This window comes from Balaenoptera borealis, assembly GCF_965194805.1.
Source record: "Balaenoptera borealis genome assembly, chromosome: 3".
Taxonomy (NCBI): Eukaryota; Metazoa; Chordata; class Mammalia; order Artiodactyla; family Balaenopteridae; genus Balaenoptera; species Balaenoptera borealis.
Window position 1 is genome coordinate 68,001,756 of NC_138866.1, and position 18,208 is coordinate 68,019,963.

Genomic DNA, 18,208 nt, shown 5'->3' on the forward strand with positions numbered 1-18,208 from the left:
GTTTATCCTGCCTGGGACTCTCTGTGCTTCCTGGACTTGGGTGGCTGTTTCCTTTCCCATGTTAGGGAAGTTTTTAACTATTATCACTTCAGATATTTTCTCGGGTACTATCTCTCTCTCTTCTCCTTCTGGGACCCCTATAATGTGAATGTTGGTGTGTTTAATGTTGTTCCAGAAGTCTCTTAGGCTGTCTTCATTTCTTTTCATTCTTTTCATTCTTTCTTCTTCTGTTCTGAAGCAGTGAATTCCACCTTTCTGTCTTCCAGGTCACTTATGCATTCTTCTGCCTCAGTTATTCTGCTATTGATTCCTTCTAGTGTATCTTTCATTTCAGTTATTGTATTGTTCATCTCTGTTTGTTTGTTCTTTAGTTCTTCTAGGTGTTCTTTCTTTAATTCTTTTAAGTCTTTGTTAAACATTTCTTACATCTTCTTGATCTTTGCCTCCATTCTTTTTCCAAGGTCCTGGATCATCTTCACTATCATTATTCTGAATTCTTTTTTCTGGAAGGTTGCTTACCTCTACTTCATTTAATTGTTTTTCTGGAGTTTTATCTTGTTCGCTCACCTGGTACATAGTCCTCTGCCTTTTCATTTTGTCTATCTTTCTGTGAATGTTTTTTTCGTTCTACAGGCTGCAGGATTGTAGTTCTTCTTGCTTTTGCTGTCTGCCCTCTGGTGGATGAGGCTATCTAAGAGGCTTCTGCAAACTTCCTGATGGGAGGGACTGGTGGTGGGTAGAGCTGGGTATTGCTCTGGTGGGCAGAGCTCAGTAAGACTTTAATCCACTTGTCTGCTGATGGATGGGGCTGAGTTCCCTCCCTGTTGGTTGTTTGCCCTGAGGCAACCCAGCACTGGAGGCTACAGGCTCTTTGGTGGGGCTAATGGCAGACTCTGGGAGGACTCATGCAAAGGAGTACTTCCCAGAACTTCCGCTGCCAGTGTCCCAGTCCCCACAGTGAGCCAGAGCCACACCCTTCCTCTGCAGGAGACCCCCCCAACACTAGCTGGTAGGCCTGGTTCAGTCTCCTATGGGTTACTGCTCCTTCTCCCTGTGTCCCAATGGGCACACTACTTTGTGTGTGCCCTCCAAGAGTGGAGTCTCTGTTTCCCTCAGTCCTGTTGAAGTCCTGCAATCAAATCCCGCTAGCCTTCAAAGTCTGATTCTCTGGGAATTCCTCCTCCCATTGCTGGACCCCCAGTTTGGGAAGCCTGACATGGGGCTCAGAACCTTCACTGCAGTGGGTGGACTTCTGTGGTATAATTGTTCTCCAGTTTGTGAGTCACCCACCTAGTGGTTATGGGATTTAATTTTATTGTGATTGTGCCCCTCCTACCATCTCATTGCGGCTTCTCCTTTGTCTTTGGATGTGGGGTATCTTTTTTGGTGAGTTCCAGTGTCTTCCTGTCAATGATTGTTCAGCAGTTAGTTGTGATTCCAGTGCTCTTGCAAGAGGAGTGAGTGCATGTCCTTCTACTCTGCCATCTTGAACCAGTCCCGGGCCTATTGGTTTTTAAAAATGAGGTATATTTTTGGCGTTGTATCTAAGACATCTTTGCTTAAACCAAGCTTATAAACATTTTCTCTGAGGTTCTCTTCTAGAGTTTTTATAGTTAGGCTTTATATTTAGGTCTATTTTGAGTTAATTTTTGCAAATAATGCAAAAACATAAGATTATCGTAAGTCTACATATGCATATTTGAGAAAATGTCTAATGCGTTTTACCATATTTTGTGCACTGCCACAGTGTAGTGCCAATTACAATGCTGTTACTTCAAAATATTTTCTCAATGAAATGATTATGCAACTATTCTTTGAGTTAATAATTATACCCATTTCAAAGATGAGGGAAATGAGATACAGAGAGATCTTGCAGCCTAAAAGTGGTAGGTGGAAACAGCAATGAAGCCACTTTATCTCACTCTAAAAGTTATATGCTGTCCACTGTTGTAAAAAGAAAATTGTTTTCAACAATAAAGTTCCCATGCTGTGAATGACCTGTTCAGATCACAAATTATTCCTTTCCACCTCTTCCTCCCTACTGGAGCCTGGGCTCTGCACCCTAGATCCCTACTGCCCTCAAACCCAGCATGACCCTTGGCCCTAATGCCCAGATGAATGGATAAACTGATGCCCTTTTGAAAAGATTCAACTGGTGAATGGATAAGCAAACTGTGGCATATCAGCCAAATGGAATTTGACTCAGCACACAAGGATGAATTTCAAATGCATTATGCTGATAGAAACTACACTCAAAAGACTACATTTATATGACATTTTGGAAAAGGGACAGAAAATAAATCAGTGGTTGCCAAGGAATGGGGGTGGGAAAGAGTTTGTCTCCAAAGGGGCCCAGGGGAATTTGGGAACGGTTGAAAAAAATTGTTCCATACTTCGATTATGGTATTGGTTACTCAATTGTATGTGTTTGTCAAAACTGTTCACAGCAAAGCATAGATTTTACTTTAAGTAAAATATTTACTCAGTAAGTGTGACTAAAAAGCGTAAAAGCAGATTTTCAATTAATAAAGCTCTTTTATTCTGATAAATCAGAGCAGACCAACTGAGTCAGTCAGCCTGATTCTTCTAAAAGAATACAAGGAGTCCCTTAGCAGTAAATTCCCTCCTCTGGGCACCCTTGAGCAGCAGCCAGAACTATTCCTGTTCACAGCAGGTGCCTGGTCAGCAGGCATTGAGTTGAATTCAGCCATCATTGAACTGTTGCTTCTGTGGGAGTGGGAATACCCAGCAAATTTCACAGCTTTTAAGGTTTTTGTTTGTTTGCTTATGAATCAAGAGTAAGCATCTGTTTTTAAGAAAAGTACAGTGAGACTTAAAGAAACTTGAAGCAAAGCATATAGGACCTCAGCATGTTGTCTCTATATGCAAAGATATTTGACAACAGTGATGCTATTTGTTGCCAGAAACCCTGCTGCCTATAAGAACATTTCAGTATAATACTGTACCTAACCTCTGTCTACCAGCCTTTTGTAAGTAGTCTAAAGGGCAGTTTGTATGCTGGTATTCCTCATGCAAATAAGGTCATTATCCTTTTAAAGGTATAAAGTCTCCTGTATGTGATGGAGCTTTCTAAGAAACAGGCTTGACCTTTCTTTCCCCTATTCCGGGTGCCTGCAGAGCCTGCACTCATTAGCTAGAATTTGACTCCATGACATTTTTACTTAATTTTCTTTTTCCTCTATGTTGGACACATGGGGCAACCATTTATGTTCTTTCTTGACCTGAGATGCTCTCAAATCTCTTTCCAGCTGTGGCATTTTTCATTCAGTCACATCAGGATATAGTGATCCTTCCTTCCCCTCTGCAATTCCCAACTGTTAATTGTTTCATTTTAGAGAAGGGACTAGACACAGTCCTATGGACTTAGCACCATTTAATTAGCATTAACCAGAACAGTGGAAAGAAAAGCAATTTCCTTTGGAGTGGAAACATATTCTTTATGAGGTAGTAGAGGAAACGAATAATAATAGTTTTTAAAGGCCTTAATTTTTTTATGTGCTGTGATTGATGATAGATTTAAAAGCAGTGTTTCCCTCTATTAGTATTGATGATGATGACAATAATAATAATTACAAATAACAAATAATAATTGGGATTCAAACCCAGATCTTTCTGGTTACAAAGCCCATAATGTTAATTATCATGCTAAGAAATCCCTGTGATAACTACTATCAGTATGCCGAGGACTGTGCTAATCACCTTGTGTCCTCCTCACAGCCTACCTAACAAGGTGAGCTTCACTAAGCCAGTTTGAGAGAGAGGAACACTGAGATTCAGAGAGGGGAAGTAACACATCCAAGGTCGCCCATTTGCTGTGACTGGGATCAGAGCCCAGATATGCTCTGACACCAAGTCCGTGCTTCTCACCACTGCCAGCACCACTCTGCCTGTAGAGTAATAAGGCACTAACAAAGACATCTCTGGAAGTGTCAAGGACATTGCTAGTTACTTTTTTAAAGGTGCAAATTGTGATCCACGTTATGAGTCTGGTGGGCTTTGCTTTTGAACTTGAAATACTGTATTTACAGATTATTAGGACTTAATAAAATGTGGAACCTTAGAACTGCAGGCTAGCAATATGAGTTTTAAAGGCATTGCTTTATTTATTCAACCATGGACATTAATCGATTGCTTAATGTGTGCATATAAACTCAGAGAAGGTATACTCTCTATCCTTTAGCAATCTGCTAATGTCAGGTGTGAATGCATAAAGGGGTAAAGGGTGTCAGTATAGCATGATACATTTTATGATACGAGTGTGCCCAGGAGCTTATCAGAACATAGAAGAGGGCAGTTAATGTCAGGTGGGGGTGGGCTTATCACTGAAGGCTTCCCAGAGCAGGTGATACTGAGCTGAGTTGTGGGATGGGAAGCAGAAGGGAAGGTTTGTGTGAAGGGCAGGGAGGCATATATCAGTAATGACTGGATCAAAAAGTATGTTGAGGGGAGTGTTAATATGAGGGTCTTTGGCAACTTCTTAATATGGAGGTGGACAGATATAATAACTCGTCTTACAGCTCTTCCTTTAGTTACATAGAGTTCCATTTTGTATCTGTTTCATCCTAGTAGCCTTCCTGGCAGAAGACATTGCTACTACTGTAACAGTTATTCTGCAGCAGCTACAGAGCTCAGTTGCCTGAGGGGGAAACAAAGGATTGATTGCTCAGGTGTTAACTGTAACTCTCCAGGTTCATGAACAAATCCTAAACTTCTTGTGCAGAATTTTTAGCCCTGCCATCATAACTCCTACTGTCCTGCTGCTTGCCTCTGGTTAAAAAGCAAAATAAAAGAAGGCAAATAAGGATTTGTTTCCTTCTGAGAAGGAATGAATGAATACTTGTGAACTTCCCTAATTTTCATACTAGAACATAGGCCTTGTCACCTGCATGCCTGACATCTAACAAGCATAGGGATCTCTCCTTGAATGTTTGTGATTATATTATAAATACTTGAAAGTACTGAACATAATTCTGTGACCTAGCACATATAATTATTATAAATAAACCTATGCTAAACAAAAGAGACTATTACATGACTCTTAGGGCAAGTCAATCAGTAGTGCCTGCTACATGATCATGCTGATGAATCTTTCCCATTTGATTTTCCATCACTTTGAAGATTTATGAATTTCTTTTACTTTCTAAAGTCTTTTTCCTCCAGAGATTTGATAAGCACTCACTTCTGTTTCCTTCTAGTTTTTCCGTGGTTTGTTATTTTAACTTTTTACTCATCAGGTATTTTATATATATATATATATATATATATATTTATATATTTGTATAACATAGGAGATAAGCTTCTAAATTGTGTTCCCCCCCAAGTAGCTAAATGTTACTAATTGTTAATCATTTGTTAAATTATGTTTCCCTGCTGCATTGATTTATGATATCTATTCTATCATACTTAAAATTCATACATAGAGTAGATTTCTCTGTTATCAGCTCTATCCTATTGATCTCTTTTGTCTTACACAACCACCACTTACTCTTTTTTTATAAATTTATTTTTATTTATTTTTGGCTGTGTTGGGTCTTCGTTGCTGCACGCTGGCTTTCTCTAGTTGCGGCCAGTGGGGGCTGCTCTTAGTCGCGGTGTGCGGGCTTCTTATTGCCGTGGCTTCTCTTGTTGCAGAGCACAGGTTCTAGGTGTGCAGGCTTCAGTAGTTGTGGTTTGCGGGCTCAGTAGTTGTGGTTTGCGGGCTCAGTAGTTGTGGCTCACGGGCTCTAGAGCACAGGCTCAGTAGTTGTGGTGCACAGGCTTAGTTGCTCCGTGGCACGTGGGATCTTCCCGGACCAGGGCTCGAACACGTGTCCCCTGCATTGGCAGGTGGATTCTTAACCACTGCACCACCAGGGAAGTCCCACCACTTACTTTTAAATATCATAGTTTTATAGAATATTTTGATACCAACTAGGGCTAAATTTCTTCATTAACTCTCCTTTTAAACTCTTCCATTCTTATCAGAATATTTTCTATTTTTCTTACAAAAGGCCTTTGGCATAATTCCACAAGCCCAACAAGAGTCTGTTAGAATATTGTGGTAGATGTTTTCATAAGATTAAAAATAAATTTATATAACTCACCTGGGCCTATTGAGAACAGATCGGATTAGATAATCTTTGTTCATCTACCCTAGACTTCATTTCCTTCTTGAGTATATTTGATATTTCTTCTTCCCTTTATTTATTTATTTTTTTTTTATTTTTTTAGTTTGAATATAGGTACTCCTCTTCTAGAAAAGGTAGAAGCAAAACTGCAGTTGAATAGTTTAGGTTTTTCTACTTTGTCTGTTAGCATTAAACTCTTTTTTCCATGGTGCAGGCCTAACTCTTCCTCATTCTTGCCACATATGACACACAGCTAAACGGCCTTTTGTTCTTTCCAGCTTTTTAAAAGCTTCAGCTTTCTCCTCCTGTTAGCCTTCTTAAGGTGGTTCTCACTGGCCAGGCCACTATTTGCTGTTTCCCTGACTCTGCTGCTCCTTCTGTAGCTGCATTCTCTTTCTGAGTATGAGCCTGTCAGAGTTCCCTGGGCAGTTACATCAGTTTCTCTAGGTACCACCCCCTCTTCTCCCTAATTAAGGTAACTTGTTATTGTGCTGTCACTCTGGCTTGTGAGACCTTTTTATTCCTCTTGGAGCCATACTTTTTTTTTTTTTTTAACATCTTTTTTGGAGTATAATTGCTTTACATTGATGTGTTAGTTTCTGCTGTTTAACAAAGTGAATCAGCTATACATATACATATATCCCCATATCTCCTCCCTCCTGCGTCTCCCTCCCACCCTCCCTATCCCACTCCTCTAGGTGGACACAAAGCACCGAGCTGATCTCCCTGTGCTATGTGGCAGCTTCCCACTAGCAATCTGTTTTACATTTGGCAGTGTATATATGTCCATACCACTCTCTCACTTCGTCCCATCTTACCCTTCCCACGCCCCGTGTCCTCAAGTCCATTCTCTACATCTGTGTCTTTATTCCTGTCCTGCCCCTAGGTTCTTCAGAACTTTTTTTTTTTTTTTAGATTCCATATATATGTGTTAGCATACGGTATTTGTTTTTCTCTTTCTGACTTACTTCACTCTGTATGACAGACTCTAGGTCCATCCATCTCACTACAAATAACTCAATTTCGTTTCTTTTTATGGCTGAGTAATATTCCATTGTATATATGTGCCACATCTTCTTTTTAAGAGTCTGGCCATGTACTTATAAAATATTTTCCCAGAACTTTCTGAACTGCCTGATCAGTATATCTAAATACGTTTTATGTTTCTTCTCTTGGCTGCTGTTATCTTTGGGATGATATATTCACAGCCTCCCAAGTTCCCATCATTGCTCCTCACTAATGTTTTTCTGGTCATATGTGAGTGAAAAATTGAAATTTCTGTCTTTTTTTCTCCAGTCATCTAAAAGATGCTTTTGTAAGTGTCTCAACAAGAATTTGTTTAATGCTCTTGTTTCTGAAGAGCTAAGGGACTTTCCCGACTCTAGATGTCTCCAGGTATAACAAAAATGTGAACCGTGTGATTAATTTGAACAGTGCTTGCATGAAGGGAGTATCTGGTACAACAGTGGTTTGGAGAGACTGGGATCAATGGAGAAGCAGAAAGAAATGACCAACCTCAGGGTGTAGGTATTAGATAGTGGAATGGGGGAAGGGAGGTACACATCTGCAGGCTTAATTTTACAGGCTCAGATATCTGGGCCATGATAGCGTGCCAATGATCTATTGTAATTCCTCAGTTACCTGTGTCATGGACAGTTTGTTGGAGTCACTCTTGCTAACTGTCCTGGCAGTGTACCAACGATCAAGAGCCCACAAAATTATAATTATAAAGAAATTTGTAGGTAGTCTTACAAATATTCTGTAATTAAATAAAATCAGGCTATACAAAATGTTTCCTCTTTCCTTTATCCTATTCTTTGCTTTTCAAAACACTCTTCATCCTTCAAGATTCTATTCAGTGATCCCTCCTTGATGAAGCTTTCCCTGATAGACCCAGGCAGTCTTAGTTGCCCTTTCTTCTGTGTTTCCATCCCTGCATCTTGTATTATGATTATTTATGGGTCTCTCATCTTCATTTTGACTTTGAACCCTCAACAACAGATACTATTCCTTGTTATTTTTCTATTTCTAATATATACTACATTACAATACATATATATTACTATATAGTAGGTTCTAGATATATTAGTAAAACATAATATTAATCAACTATATGCTTGAAGGTATTAGGCCTGCTTGACTTACATGAGCTGATCTAAGAAAGACACAAAAATGTCTTAATTTAAATGCTTGCTTTTAGAACTATCACCTCCAAATAGAAATTACAGAGTAGCGTTTGGGACTCAATATAACAAAAATATTTCTAATAATTTGAGATATTTACAAATACAGTAAACTGATTTGTGAATAGTTATCATTCCACTAATGAAAGCTCTCACGGAACAGAGGATTATTTATGTGTATCTGTTATGTGTGTGTATGGATGAATGATAGGATGTTAAAGTGGATATGGTTTCTTATCCACAGAATACCTTCAAACTGAAGAGTATGTGTATTTATGTGGGGAGAGTGATATTCAGAAGCTATTTTCAGTATTCCAGAGGTTAAGAAAAAAACAAATTTATCTACAACAAATCTTAACAGTTTTTAAAAGCTTCATAATGTTTTGCTTTGGGCCAGACTTATCAATTGAATGACACTGGTTATCATGTAGATACAAAACTCGAATTGGCTGTTATCGTTACCTTTGATTTTTGTAAAAATTTTAAAACCAGTTATTGTTACTAACTCCAATTTGTTTGGAGGGAGAAGGATTTCAAAAAATGGAGTATATGCAGAAAGCATGTTAAACGAGTTTTTGATCATGAACTGAATTAATTTCATTTTATACATTATTTCATGGACTTCTTTTCCTCAGTATTTTTTGCATCTCTGAGATAAGGATGCACCTTACAATAGTGGTGTGTTGTATTTAATTGCAGTGTTTTTTAAATCTTTGCTAGTAATTCATAAAATAAAGATGCAGCTTTATAATCCACAGAATTTTGATGCTCAGAGAATATGATGATTAGATTCAGAGTGGCTGAGAGAATTTGTATGGTTCAGCTATCAGGCTGTCTGAATCAAGATCCTGTGTTATGTAGGGCAGCTCCTTAATTTTGCTGAGACAGTTTTCTCATCTATAAAGTGGGGATAATAGTATCTACTTCATAGAGTCCTTGTGAAAAATTGAATGAGCTGATACTTGAAATGTGTTAAGCTTTTCTTCTTCTTATACCTGTTCCAACTTGGCAATGCCAGGAAGAGTTAACACTTCTCCCAAATTGCCAAAATTACCAGTAGAAAAAAAATTACTGAAAATCTTGGAAGATAGGATGTTATTTCATTTTATTATGCAAATATTTTTGACCTCCAGAGATTATTTATTTTGCTTTGGAAGCCTGATTTCTTCTGTACTGCTAACCAAACAGTTTATTCCATTTTGTGCAACAATTTATCATGAACCTTAAAAGAAGTACTGATTATCTTAGAGTTTTTGGCTCAATTACCTGTTTTAAATGCTCAGTGACTAAGGAAAGCATGTTATTTTCTCCTCTCCTGCACCGTGGAGTATAACAATAGACTGTGAACAAAGCAAATCAAAGATACACAGGTACCAGTATAAGGGGCCCATTGTGTTTAGTTTGTAGCCCTGTCATGTGGTTTTAATGTAGGTCACCTGATTGATTATGACATACTGACAGCACATTGTTCTCTCTTGGAATCTCTAGACACTTTAGTATTTCTATTCTTATCTGTCCATTTTGCTTCCAAACCTTAAGTGAAATGGAATTACAGCATTCACTTTGTTTTCCTGTGCTAAGTGATTATCTCTGAAGTGCAATTTTGTGATTAGGCAAGATGGCATGCATACACTCAGCTAATGCTGATTTCCCCCAGGGTGCAGAAACAGGTAAATTCATAATGAATGGATGTTGTGCTTTGATTTCAAATGCATGTGAAACCTCACCACACTTGGTAGTTTTATTTTAAAAAATGTATTTAATTATTCTAAAATTAACAGGAGAATATTAAAATTGAACTTTAGAAAATGGCATTTAAACATAAGTCAAGGGTGCTAACTGCTTATGAATGTTAATCCCCTTCAAAAAGTGAAAAAACAAACGTACCTGACATAAACTGGATTTGGGGGGGGGGGTGTCATTGAAAATCTTCTTTTTAATTATTTATATTCTTTCTGATTAATTCAAAAAGTATCTGAACACATCTAGGTATTAGTATTGTCAAATTCTAACATTCCTTATTTTGAAAACTACCTTAATTATTCAACTAATTGCTATCATGGTATTGTCACCATTGTTTGGGTGACATTTGGCAGGGGTGGGAGATGGGGGGAGAGGCAGGGGAGAAGTTAGGAGTTAACGGTTGGCACAAAGTATTTTCTTTAACTATTTTCTTTGACATTTTAAAAACAAATTTGTCCATGACTGTGAGAGACCAATTTTAAAGAAGATTTAGCATTTACAAAATTAGACACACTTTGACCAAATTATAAAAGTAGTTGATTGGAACCCAAACCATACCTTTTTACTGATTTACTTAGAATAAGCATTGACTGTAATATTGTGAAACTTGAAATGAGAACATAATAATACAATTTCCCAATCTTATTTCAATTGAAATCCTTTTTGTAAGGAGCATTGACACTAATCAGAACTCCTTGTAGGCAATGCTAGAGCAACTTACTTGGCTGCACTTCTTTGATAAGCTCCTTCTTCCCACACTGTAATCTCTTAGTGTAGTGTCCGGTATACAGTAAGAGCTCAATAAATCTTAACCTTATTATTATTCTCATTATCTTTCCATTGAGTAAAACTAGTACCTTTAATAAGTTGATGGATGATTTCCAATAGTAAAGCATATTAATTTGGAATAAAGTACTTTTATTCAAGGTTCAAGGGAAGACTGACCCATTAAAAATTTTAATCTCTTTTTATGGTCCAGATATATGTCTGTGAACTATCAGTAATATCCTTTCTGGTTGAAGTGATTCACTTTCCTGCATGTTCTGTTGTCACTTGCCCTGAGGGATGTGATACCCTCAAAGTTGTCCTCATAATTTTGGACACTTATCTAGCAGAGATGAATCACCTACAGTTTCAGCGTTCACTCTGTCACACCTTGCATACTTACCAAGGTGAGCACTTCATAAGTATACTCCACAGGTGATTGGTTAGCCCATACCTGCTATCCAAGGCACCATCAGGAAAACTGCAGATGTTTATTTCCCTCACCATGGGGCTGTTGGATATAACTCTTTGGGCAGAGTTAGGAAAGGTAAGATGTAACCCTGGTATGATGAAAAGGACAGTGGATTGGGGACAAAACACTTGTGGGTTGTAGTCTTAGTTCTGTTTAGTAACTTAGGCCAAATTTTGTAGCTTCTGTGAACCTCAGAAGTTATTTTATAGTTATTGTGGAGTTTTTTGTTTGTTTTTATCTACCTTTCTGCTGGTCTGGTAGGCTCTGTAAAGATGTCTTACTTATCTTTACATCTTTGTCCCTGGAGTGGTGCCATTGACAGTATTGAAAAGGTGTTTAACAAATGTGTGTTGAAAAAGTAAGGCAAGAAGACAAACAGGAGGAAGAGAAGGGAAGGCAGAATAGAAGGATGTATTTAAGGCCTAAATTTTTCCCCAAATTCTCTTTGCATAAAACCTTATGAAATCAAGTGCATATGGTTCTATTCTAAGTTAATGGAAGTTTACACTTTAAGGGTTAGGAGAAGTCACCATGGGTCAGACCTTCTCTTTTTATGTATGGGAAACTGAGGCTCGTGATGATTAAGTGAGTTGTCAGCAGGGTAATGGCAAAGCCTCATCCAGTTCTCTTCACTCGCAGGTCAGCACTCCTTGAACTATTATGGGCAGCCTTCATATCGGGCTATATGTGTAAATAGATCCAGAAAGATATAGCCCTACACACTAGAATCTTGGGAAAAGGGGTGGTCTTTCACTTTCAATTCTCTGTACCTTTCTATTTCTTGATTTAAGCAACACCAAAAAACCGTGAACTATTTTCATAACATAATAAAAATATCATGTGGAAAAGTATAATTTTTAAAACATAATGAATTTCAATACTCTGTACGAATACCATATGGGATAAATAACAATAAGCAATAACAAAAAGTACCCTATAGCATGAATATGCTTTGCTAAAGTATATTTCTCAGAGTGGGCTGAAATTCACCAGTGTGTGTATTAAATCCCTCTGTTTGGCATATTGATGAAGAGGCTGCTTGTTATTTTTGGGTCAGGATTTAAATGCTTGGTTATATTGCCTAAGAGTTCAAACAACTGTATCTCCCCAAAAGAGGCTGCCCAGATTTCTTCCAGTTGGGCCCCACCCTTCTAATGTACTTCTTCAAGGTCATATTCAAGTACACTGTCTTCTGATCTGTCTAAATTCCATTCATCAAGTGTTTCCTTTCCATTAATATTTCTGAATACCTCTCTGGCTCATTTACGTAAGAGAAAAAGCAAAGTGTTTTAAAGCAACATCCCGTATTTATAGACTGAATTGAGTTATTCTTTCATTCATTCTTTGTTCTAGCGTTTTGGCTATTTTTGAAGTGGCCTGAGACCTTGATAAGCAGGAAGACAAGAAAGAGGTTCCTGTGCCACCACTTGTAAAGCTGTGGTTGAGAAGACTGGAGTGGAATGGCTAAAAGTCAAGCAGTGTTGCATCTTATCTTTCCTGACTTTGCCCGGTTATACCCATACTTGCATGTTAAGTATCTTGCGTACTAATTATCTACAGATGAGCGTATTTATTCAACTTATTTTTCAATGTTATTATTTCCACAGCCTCCGCCACCTTTGAAGACTTTCAGATTCGTCCCCACACTCTCTTTGTTCATTCGTACAGAGCTCCAGCTTTCTGTGATCACTGTGGAGAAATGCTATGGGGGCTAGTGCGTCAAGGCCTTAAATGTGAAGGTAAGGTATTCCTTCCCCAGCCAAGTGGAACGCATGCTGGAGTTAGCTACTTATGTCGTGCCCTCTTCTGCAGTGCCTTCTTTCCTTCAGATACCTTCTAGGGATCTGGGTAGTGCGTGGATTCTGTTCGGTTCATTTCCTATCTTCAACATGTTAGCCCTGATCTGGGAAGCCAGATTCTCCTATCTTTTCCCCTATATCATGTGGATATGTTTCTCTCCCATAAGGTGTTGGTTATTTTGCTAACAGGCTAAACATATAATTTGCATCTTAAGCCAGAACTTGGAATAGTAGGCATTCAATAAATGTGTGCTGAAAGGAGCTGAGATTCAGGAGGTTAATCAAACCATCCAAGGTCACTCAGCTGTTGAGTGGCAGGCTGGAACATGTACCCAGTTTCTACACCAAGATCATAGTTTTATCATCCTCCATGGACAGAAATCCTTGCAGTGCATAATTCAGGTTTATAGAATACCATGATATAATCTTAAAAACGAACCAAATCATACCTTGCTCTTTTTTTTTTTTTTTTTTTTTTTTTTTTTTTGCCGTGTTGGGTCTTCGTTGCTGTGCGAGGGCTTTCTCTAGTTGTGGCAAGCGGGGGCCACTCTTCATCGCGGTGTGCGGGCCTCTCACCATCGCGGCCTCTCTTGTTGCGGAGCACAGGCTCCAGACGCGCAGCCTCAGTAGTTGTGGCGCACGGGCCCAGCTGCTCCAGCGGCATGTGGGATCTTCCCAGACCAGGGCTCGAACCCGTGTGCCCTGCATTGGCAGGCGGATTCTCAACCACTGCGCCACCAGGGAAGCCACCTTGCTCTTTTTTGATGAAGGGTGGGGCGGGGAGGGATAGAGCTGTTTGAACTTTGACCAAAAACCCCAAGCTTTTATGATGAAATCCATAAATAAAATAACCCTAATTTCTGAATTTCTATCTGTAAGAAGGGAAGTTCAGAGACAGTGATCTGGAAGAAAGTCTACCTGAAGTGTAGTTTTATGAAAATTTGTCTGGCCTGCTATGTGACACATGGGGAAATTCTGAACAGTAAGACTACGTGAGAGAAGTATGAACAGCAGAAATATTGAGAGGAAAAGGGTGCTTTCCTAATTATCTACCATGTGGAAACTAGCATGTGAAGTATTTTACATATTTTCTTAACAATTCTTCAAGGTAGTTATTATCCTCGTTTTACAGACAGAAAAACTGAGGTGAAGTAATTTGTCCAAGGCCATGTAGACAAACAAGTTGTGGAGCCATGATTCAAATCAGTGTAAGTCAAAAGTTGTGAAGCATTATGATTAATTTTCCCTTGCAGTAGAACTTGAGGCAGCTAAAAATAGGTCATCTCACTGGAGTTTTATTGCTAGATCCCTCAAAGCCCAAGTCCCTTATGTTAGAAAACATTTTTTTAAATGATAACCAGGGTAGTTGCTGGGCTCATCCAAAAAATCAGATGTCAAAACCCAGCTTATTGACAAATTGGGAAAATAAATCAGGAGACGCTCAAAAGAAAATGTAAATTTTTGAACAGCCTCAAGAAAAATGGAAGCAGTACTGTTTCTAAAAATTCATAATCTACAACTTATACTAAAGTAGCTTTTAATTTATAGTTGAACAAAAGTCATTTTTACTTTCTCCTTCCAGGATGTGGGCTGAATTACCACAAGAGATGTGCATTTAAAATCCCCAACAATTGCAGTGGCGTGAGGCGGAGAAGGCTCTCAAATGTTTCCCTTACCGGGCTCAGCACCGTCCGCACAGCATCTGCCGAGCTTTCCACCAGCGCCCCTGATGAGCCCCTTCTGGTATGGCCTCCTGTTTATCCATTTGCCCGTTTACATGAGAAATCTGTAGGACGATGTGGTAACAGTGGTAATCAATCCAAGACAGTGCCCTGGGAGAGAGGACACAGCCAGGGTGTTGATGACTGTGTTTCTTCAGGGCCTGTGCTGTTAGATTGGTCAGTGCTTCAACAAATATCCAACAGCTTCGAGTTTGCTTTTATCTGTGAGCTTAGAGCAATTTTTAAATCTGTGAGGTTTCATCATGCTCATGGAGCCAGAGCGGCACAAACTAATGCGTGGATGTGACAAGACATAGTTTGTCAAAATTTGGAAACCAGAGATAAAAGATTTTCTTCTCTGACGATTATTAGAGTACTTCGTGGCATGGTTGACTGTTTATTCTGGGAGAAAATCTGAAATTCGCTCATATGAAAAGATGAAAGTCTTTAATTGTTTGGCATTAAAGGCATACATGCTGATGTCAAAGTGACACTGGCTGACAAATGCCATGGGAAAAATAGCATTTAATACTTTAAATATTTCCATTGGCTCTAAAATATATATCTGTGGACATGGCTTAAATATTTTTCTTTAAGAAAGTTAAATTTTGATTTTCCAAACATTGAAAGCAAAGTAAAAATTGTGGTAATTATGTGCACTATTTAAAATAAGAACATTATTCTGAAATAAGCTAATTGTGTGAGCTTAAGTTTCCTATATTTACTCCCTCTGACGGTGGATATTACAAAAACTCTTTATAATCTAATAATTACAAAAATCAATTAAAGAGAAAAAATAAACATTATGAAACATTTAGGTTAGATAAATCCCTGGAGTAGAGAGAGGCAATGCATTTTGAAACCATCTCTAAAAAGCTGTATTAATTACTCTATTGTTCCGAAAATATTTTATCGTGATCTTTAAATCACTTAAATTTTGTTACAACATAAGCCAGACATATAACTCAAATGAATGCTTATTTTGATAAATAGGAAAAGTCCATACTCTGTGTTTCTGTGACTTTTTGGGGGGAGTTTGTTGTGTTTTCATGAAGTGAACCTGTTAGGGGAAGTCAGGCACTAAATCCCACCAGTAACTAGAAGAATATATTATATTTTGGTGACTATTCAGAATGCATGTGTGGTTATATATTATTTTATAAAGTTGTATTAGTTAGAATTAATGATACTCTTACTGAAAGGTGCTTAAGTCAAAATCTATTTACTTTTTCAAATAACTCTCATATTATCTTTCCAACTCTGAGATATCTTGATTTCGTTTGAATTTTTGTAGGTAGTGATTTTATAAGTTAGCAGTTACTCTTGCTTTTAAGTACCATCTCTGAGAGTCATACTGTTTACAGAATAGACATTTTTAAACAAGTTTAAGAAACAAAATTATATACTAATGTGTATTGTTTTCAGTTTCACCGGGGAAAGATTTTTAAAAGTTAATTAACATCTCATAAGAAATCTAAAGCTCTAAACTAAATTTATTCATCATTAGAATAGATTAGAATCTAGGTAATTAATGCTAAAGATTCTTCTTTTAAAACTATCTCAGTTTTAAAAAAAGAATTAATAGGAATATATTTAATTAAGTTTGCCTGGAGAATTCAGACCAGACTTCCAAGGTGAGGTGTTACTTAATCTGATCTTTACTGTGCTTTTTCATTTATCAGCGGTTTGATTTTCTATATTAGGCTAAGTGTTTGATCTCTTCAAAGTCATACAGGGTAATTTTAAAATGATGGCTTTTGTGCAAAGACTTCATAAGTCAATAGAAAGAGTTGCATGTATATAATCTGTTTTAATGTGTTTCTTAATATATGCTTGATGTATTTAAAATTAATTTTGTGTGAAACTTGAATACTAAAATTAAGAAAAAAAAACTATCTGTTTTTAATAATATATACATATATGCACATATGTATGTATACATACACATGTGTGTATATATATATATATCTACTTCCAAACATCACATATGTATCATTTAGATTTTATAAATATAAATGAAATTATTATATGCATGCATATTTATAAATGTGAATGTACAATTTATATATAAATTTAATTTAGGTTACTAAAGTCTTTAAGCAGGTTTTTGTGTTTTTCAACCAAATTATTTAATTGCTTTAATTGCTTTATTTAATCAAATTACATAATTATTTAATTATTCAATTACTTGATTACAAGCTATATTGTACATCAGATGTTGAAATTCATTAGCACTTTATCGCCGAACGGAATTTTTTTGTAGTAGAATGCTTAAAAATGTTTTAAAAATACATTTTAAAAATCACATTTTAACTATATCTGCCAAGAATGCTTACAAAAGTTTGATCAAATCAGATATTTATGAGGTGAGAAAATATTGGGGCAACAGGATACTTTGAAAAATGTTATTATGAACTTTCATAACCTTATATAAAATGCCTTGTGGATAACCTTTAAATGAAAAATGCCTTTGGTAATAGTGTTGGTGACACATTGGCTCTCAATTGCATGTTTTACATTCATCATAGCACTTTTTGCCCCTGTGGGGTGCCTGTATGTCTCTCTTTGCATGCTCGGAGTGCAGCTAATATGTCTCTTTTCATCCCTGTGCAAAACATAAAAGGCCAGTAACTATAGTTTAAAGGTTATAGTGAATGTCTAGTCAAAGGTAACATTATGGTAATGATAGTAAAACCTTTTAGTCCGTATACAATAAACAATATTTTCCATTTCTGAAAAGGATGATGGCCTATAAAAAGATGGCATTGCTAAGTAATGCCACTTGACCACCCATGTTGCAAGTCTGCCATAAGTATAGATTTTCTCCCAAATGTAAGAAAATGATTTTTCTATTCAACACTTGATTGCCTATTTTGACTGGAAAATCACCATTTCACATATGGATTAAAATACTGGTAATTCTATTAATTTACCCATTTCTGGCAAATAAATTGAGTCATGGATTTCTATAATGCTGCTAACATAGAAAAAAAAGTATAACAACGTAGATCTTATGACAAGCTTTGTCTGTCAACAACTTCGGCACTAAACTGTTATCCATTATTCCAACCATGATGCAGTCCTTTTTTAAGAAAATCCAAAATGCAGGCAATTTATGGCATAAGAGCTCTGCAAGGGTGTGTATCTTTTTGTACATCATCACCTATGTTAGAAGGAAACAAGAAAAACTCAGTAGGTACTTAAGGAGGACACACTAATATGTTGTTTCATTATGTATAAGTATACTTATTAAGATCATATCAGTTTTATAAACTTTTAGACAATTACATAGGAGAAGTCAAGATTAAATGATCCTATAATATCTCTATTTATCATCTAGATCTTTTTAAAAATCATCTCATCTTTTTAAAAATTTACAGATGTTCTTGTGGTGTTT

At 37.2% G+C, this 18,208-nt stretch overlaps 1 protein-coding gene across 4 annotated transcripts in view; it reads left to right on the forward strand.

Annotated features, from left to right (window-relative positions):
* Nucleotides 1-18,208, forward strand: part of PRKD1 (protein kinase D1) — a 457,302-nt gene that overhangs the window by 361,758 nt on the left and 77,336 nt on the right. For all 4 annotated transcript variants that reach the window (XM_082384103.1, XM_082384102.1, XM_082384100.1 and 1 more), the window contains 2 exons: nucleotides 12,899-13,030; nucleotides 14,673-14,833. In XM_082384103.1, coding sequence (XP_082240229.1) covers nucleotides 12,899-13,030; nucleotides 14,673-14,833 — 293 coding nt within the window. The remainder of the gene's footprint in view (nucleotides 1-12,898; nucleotides 13,031-14,672; nucleotides 14,834-18,208) is intronic.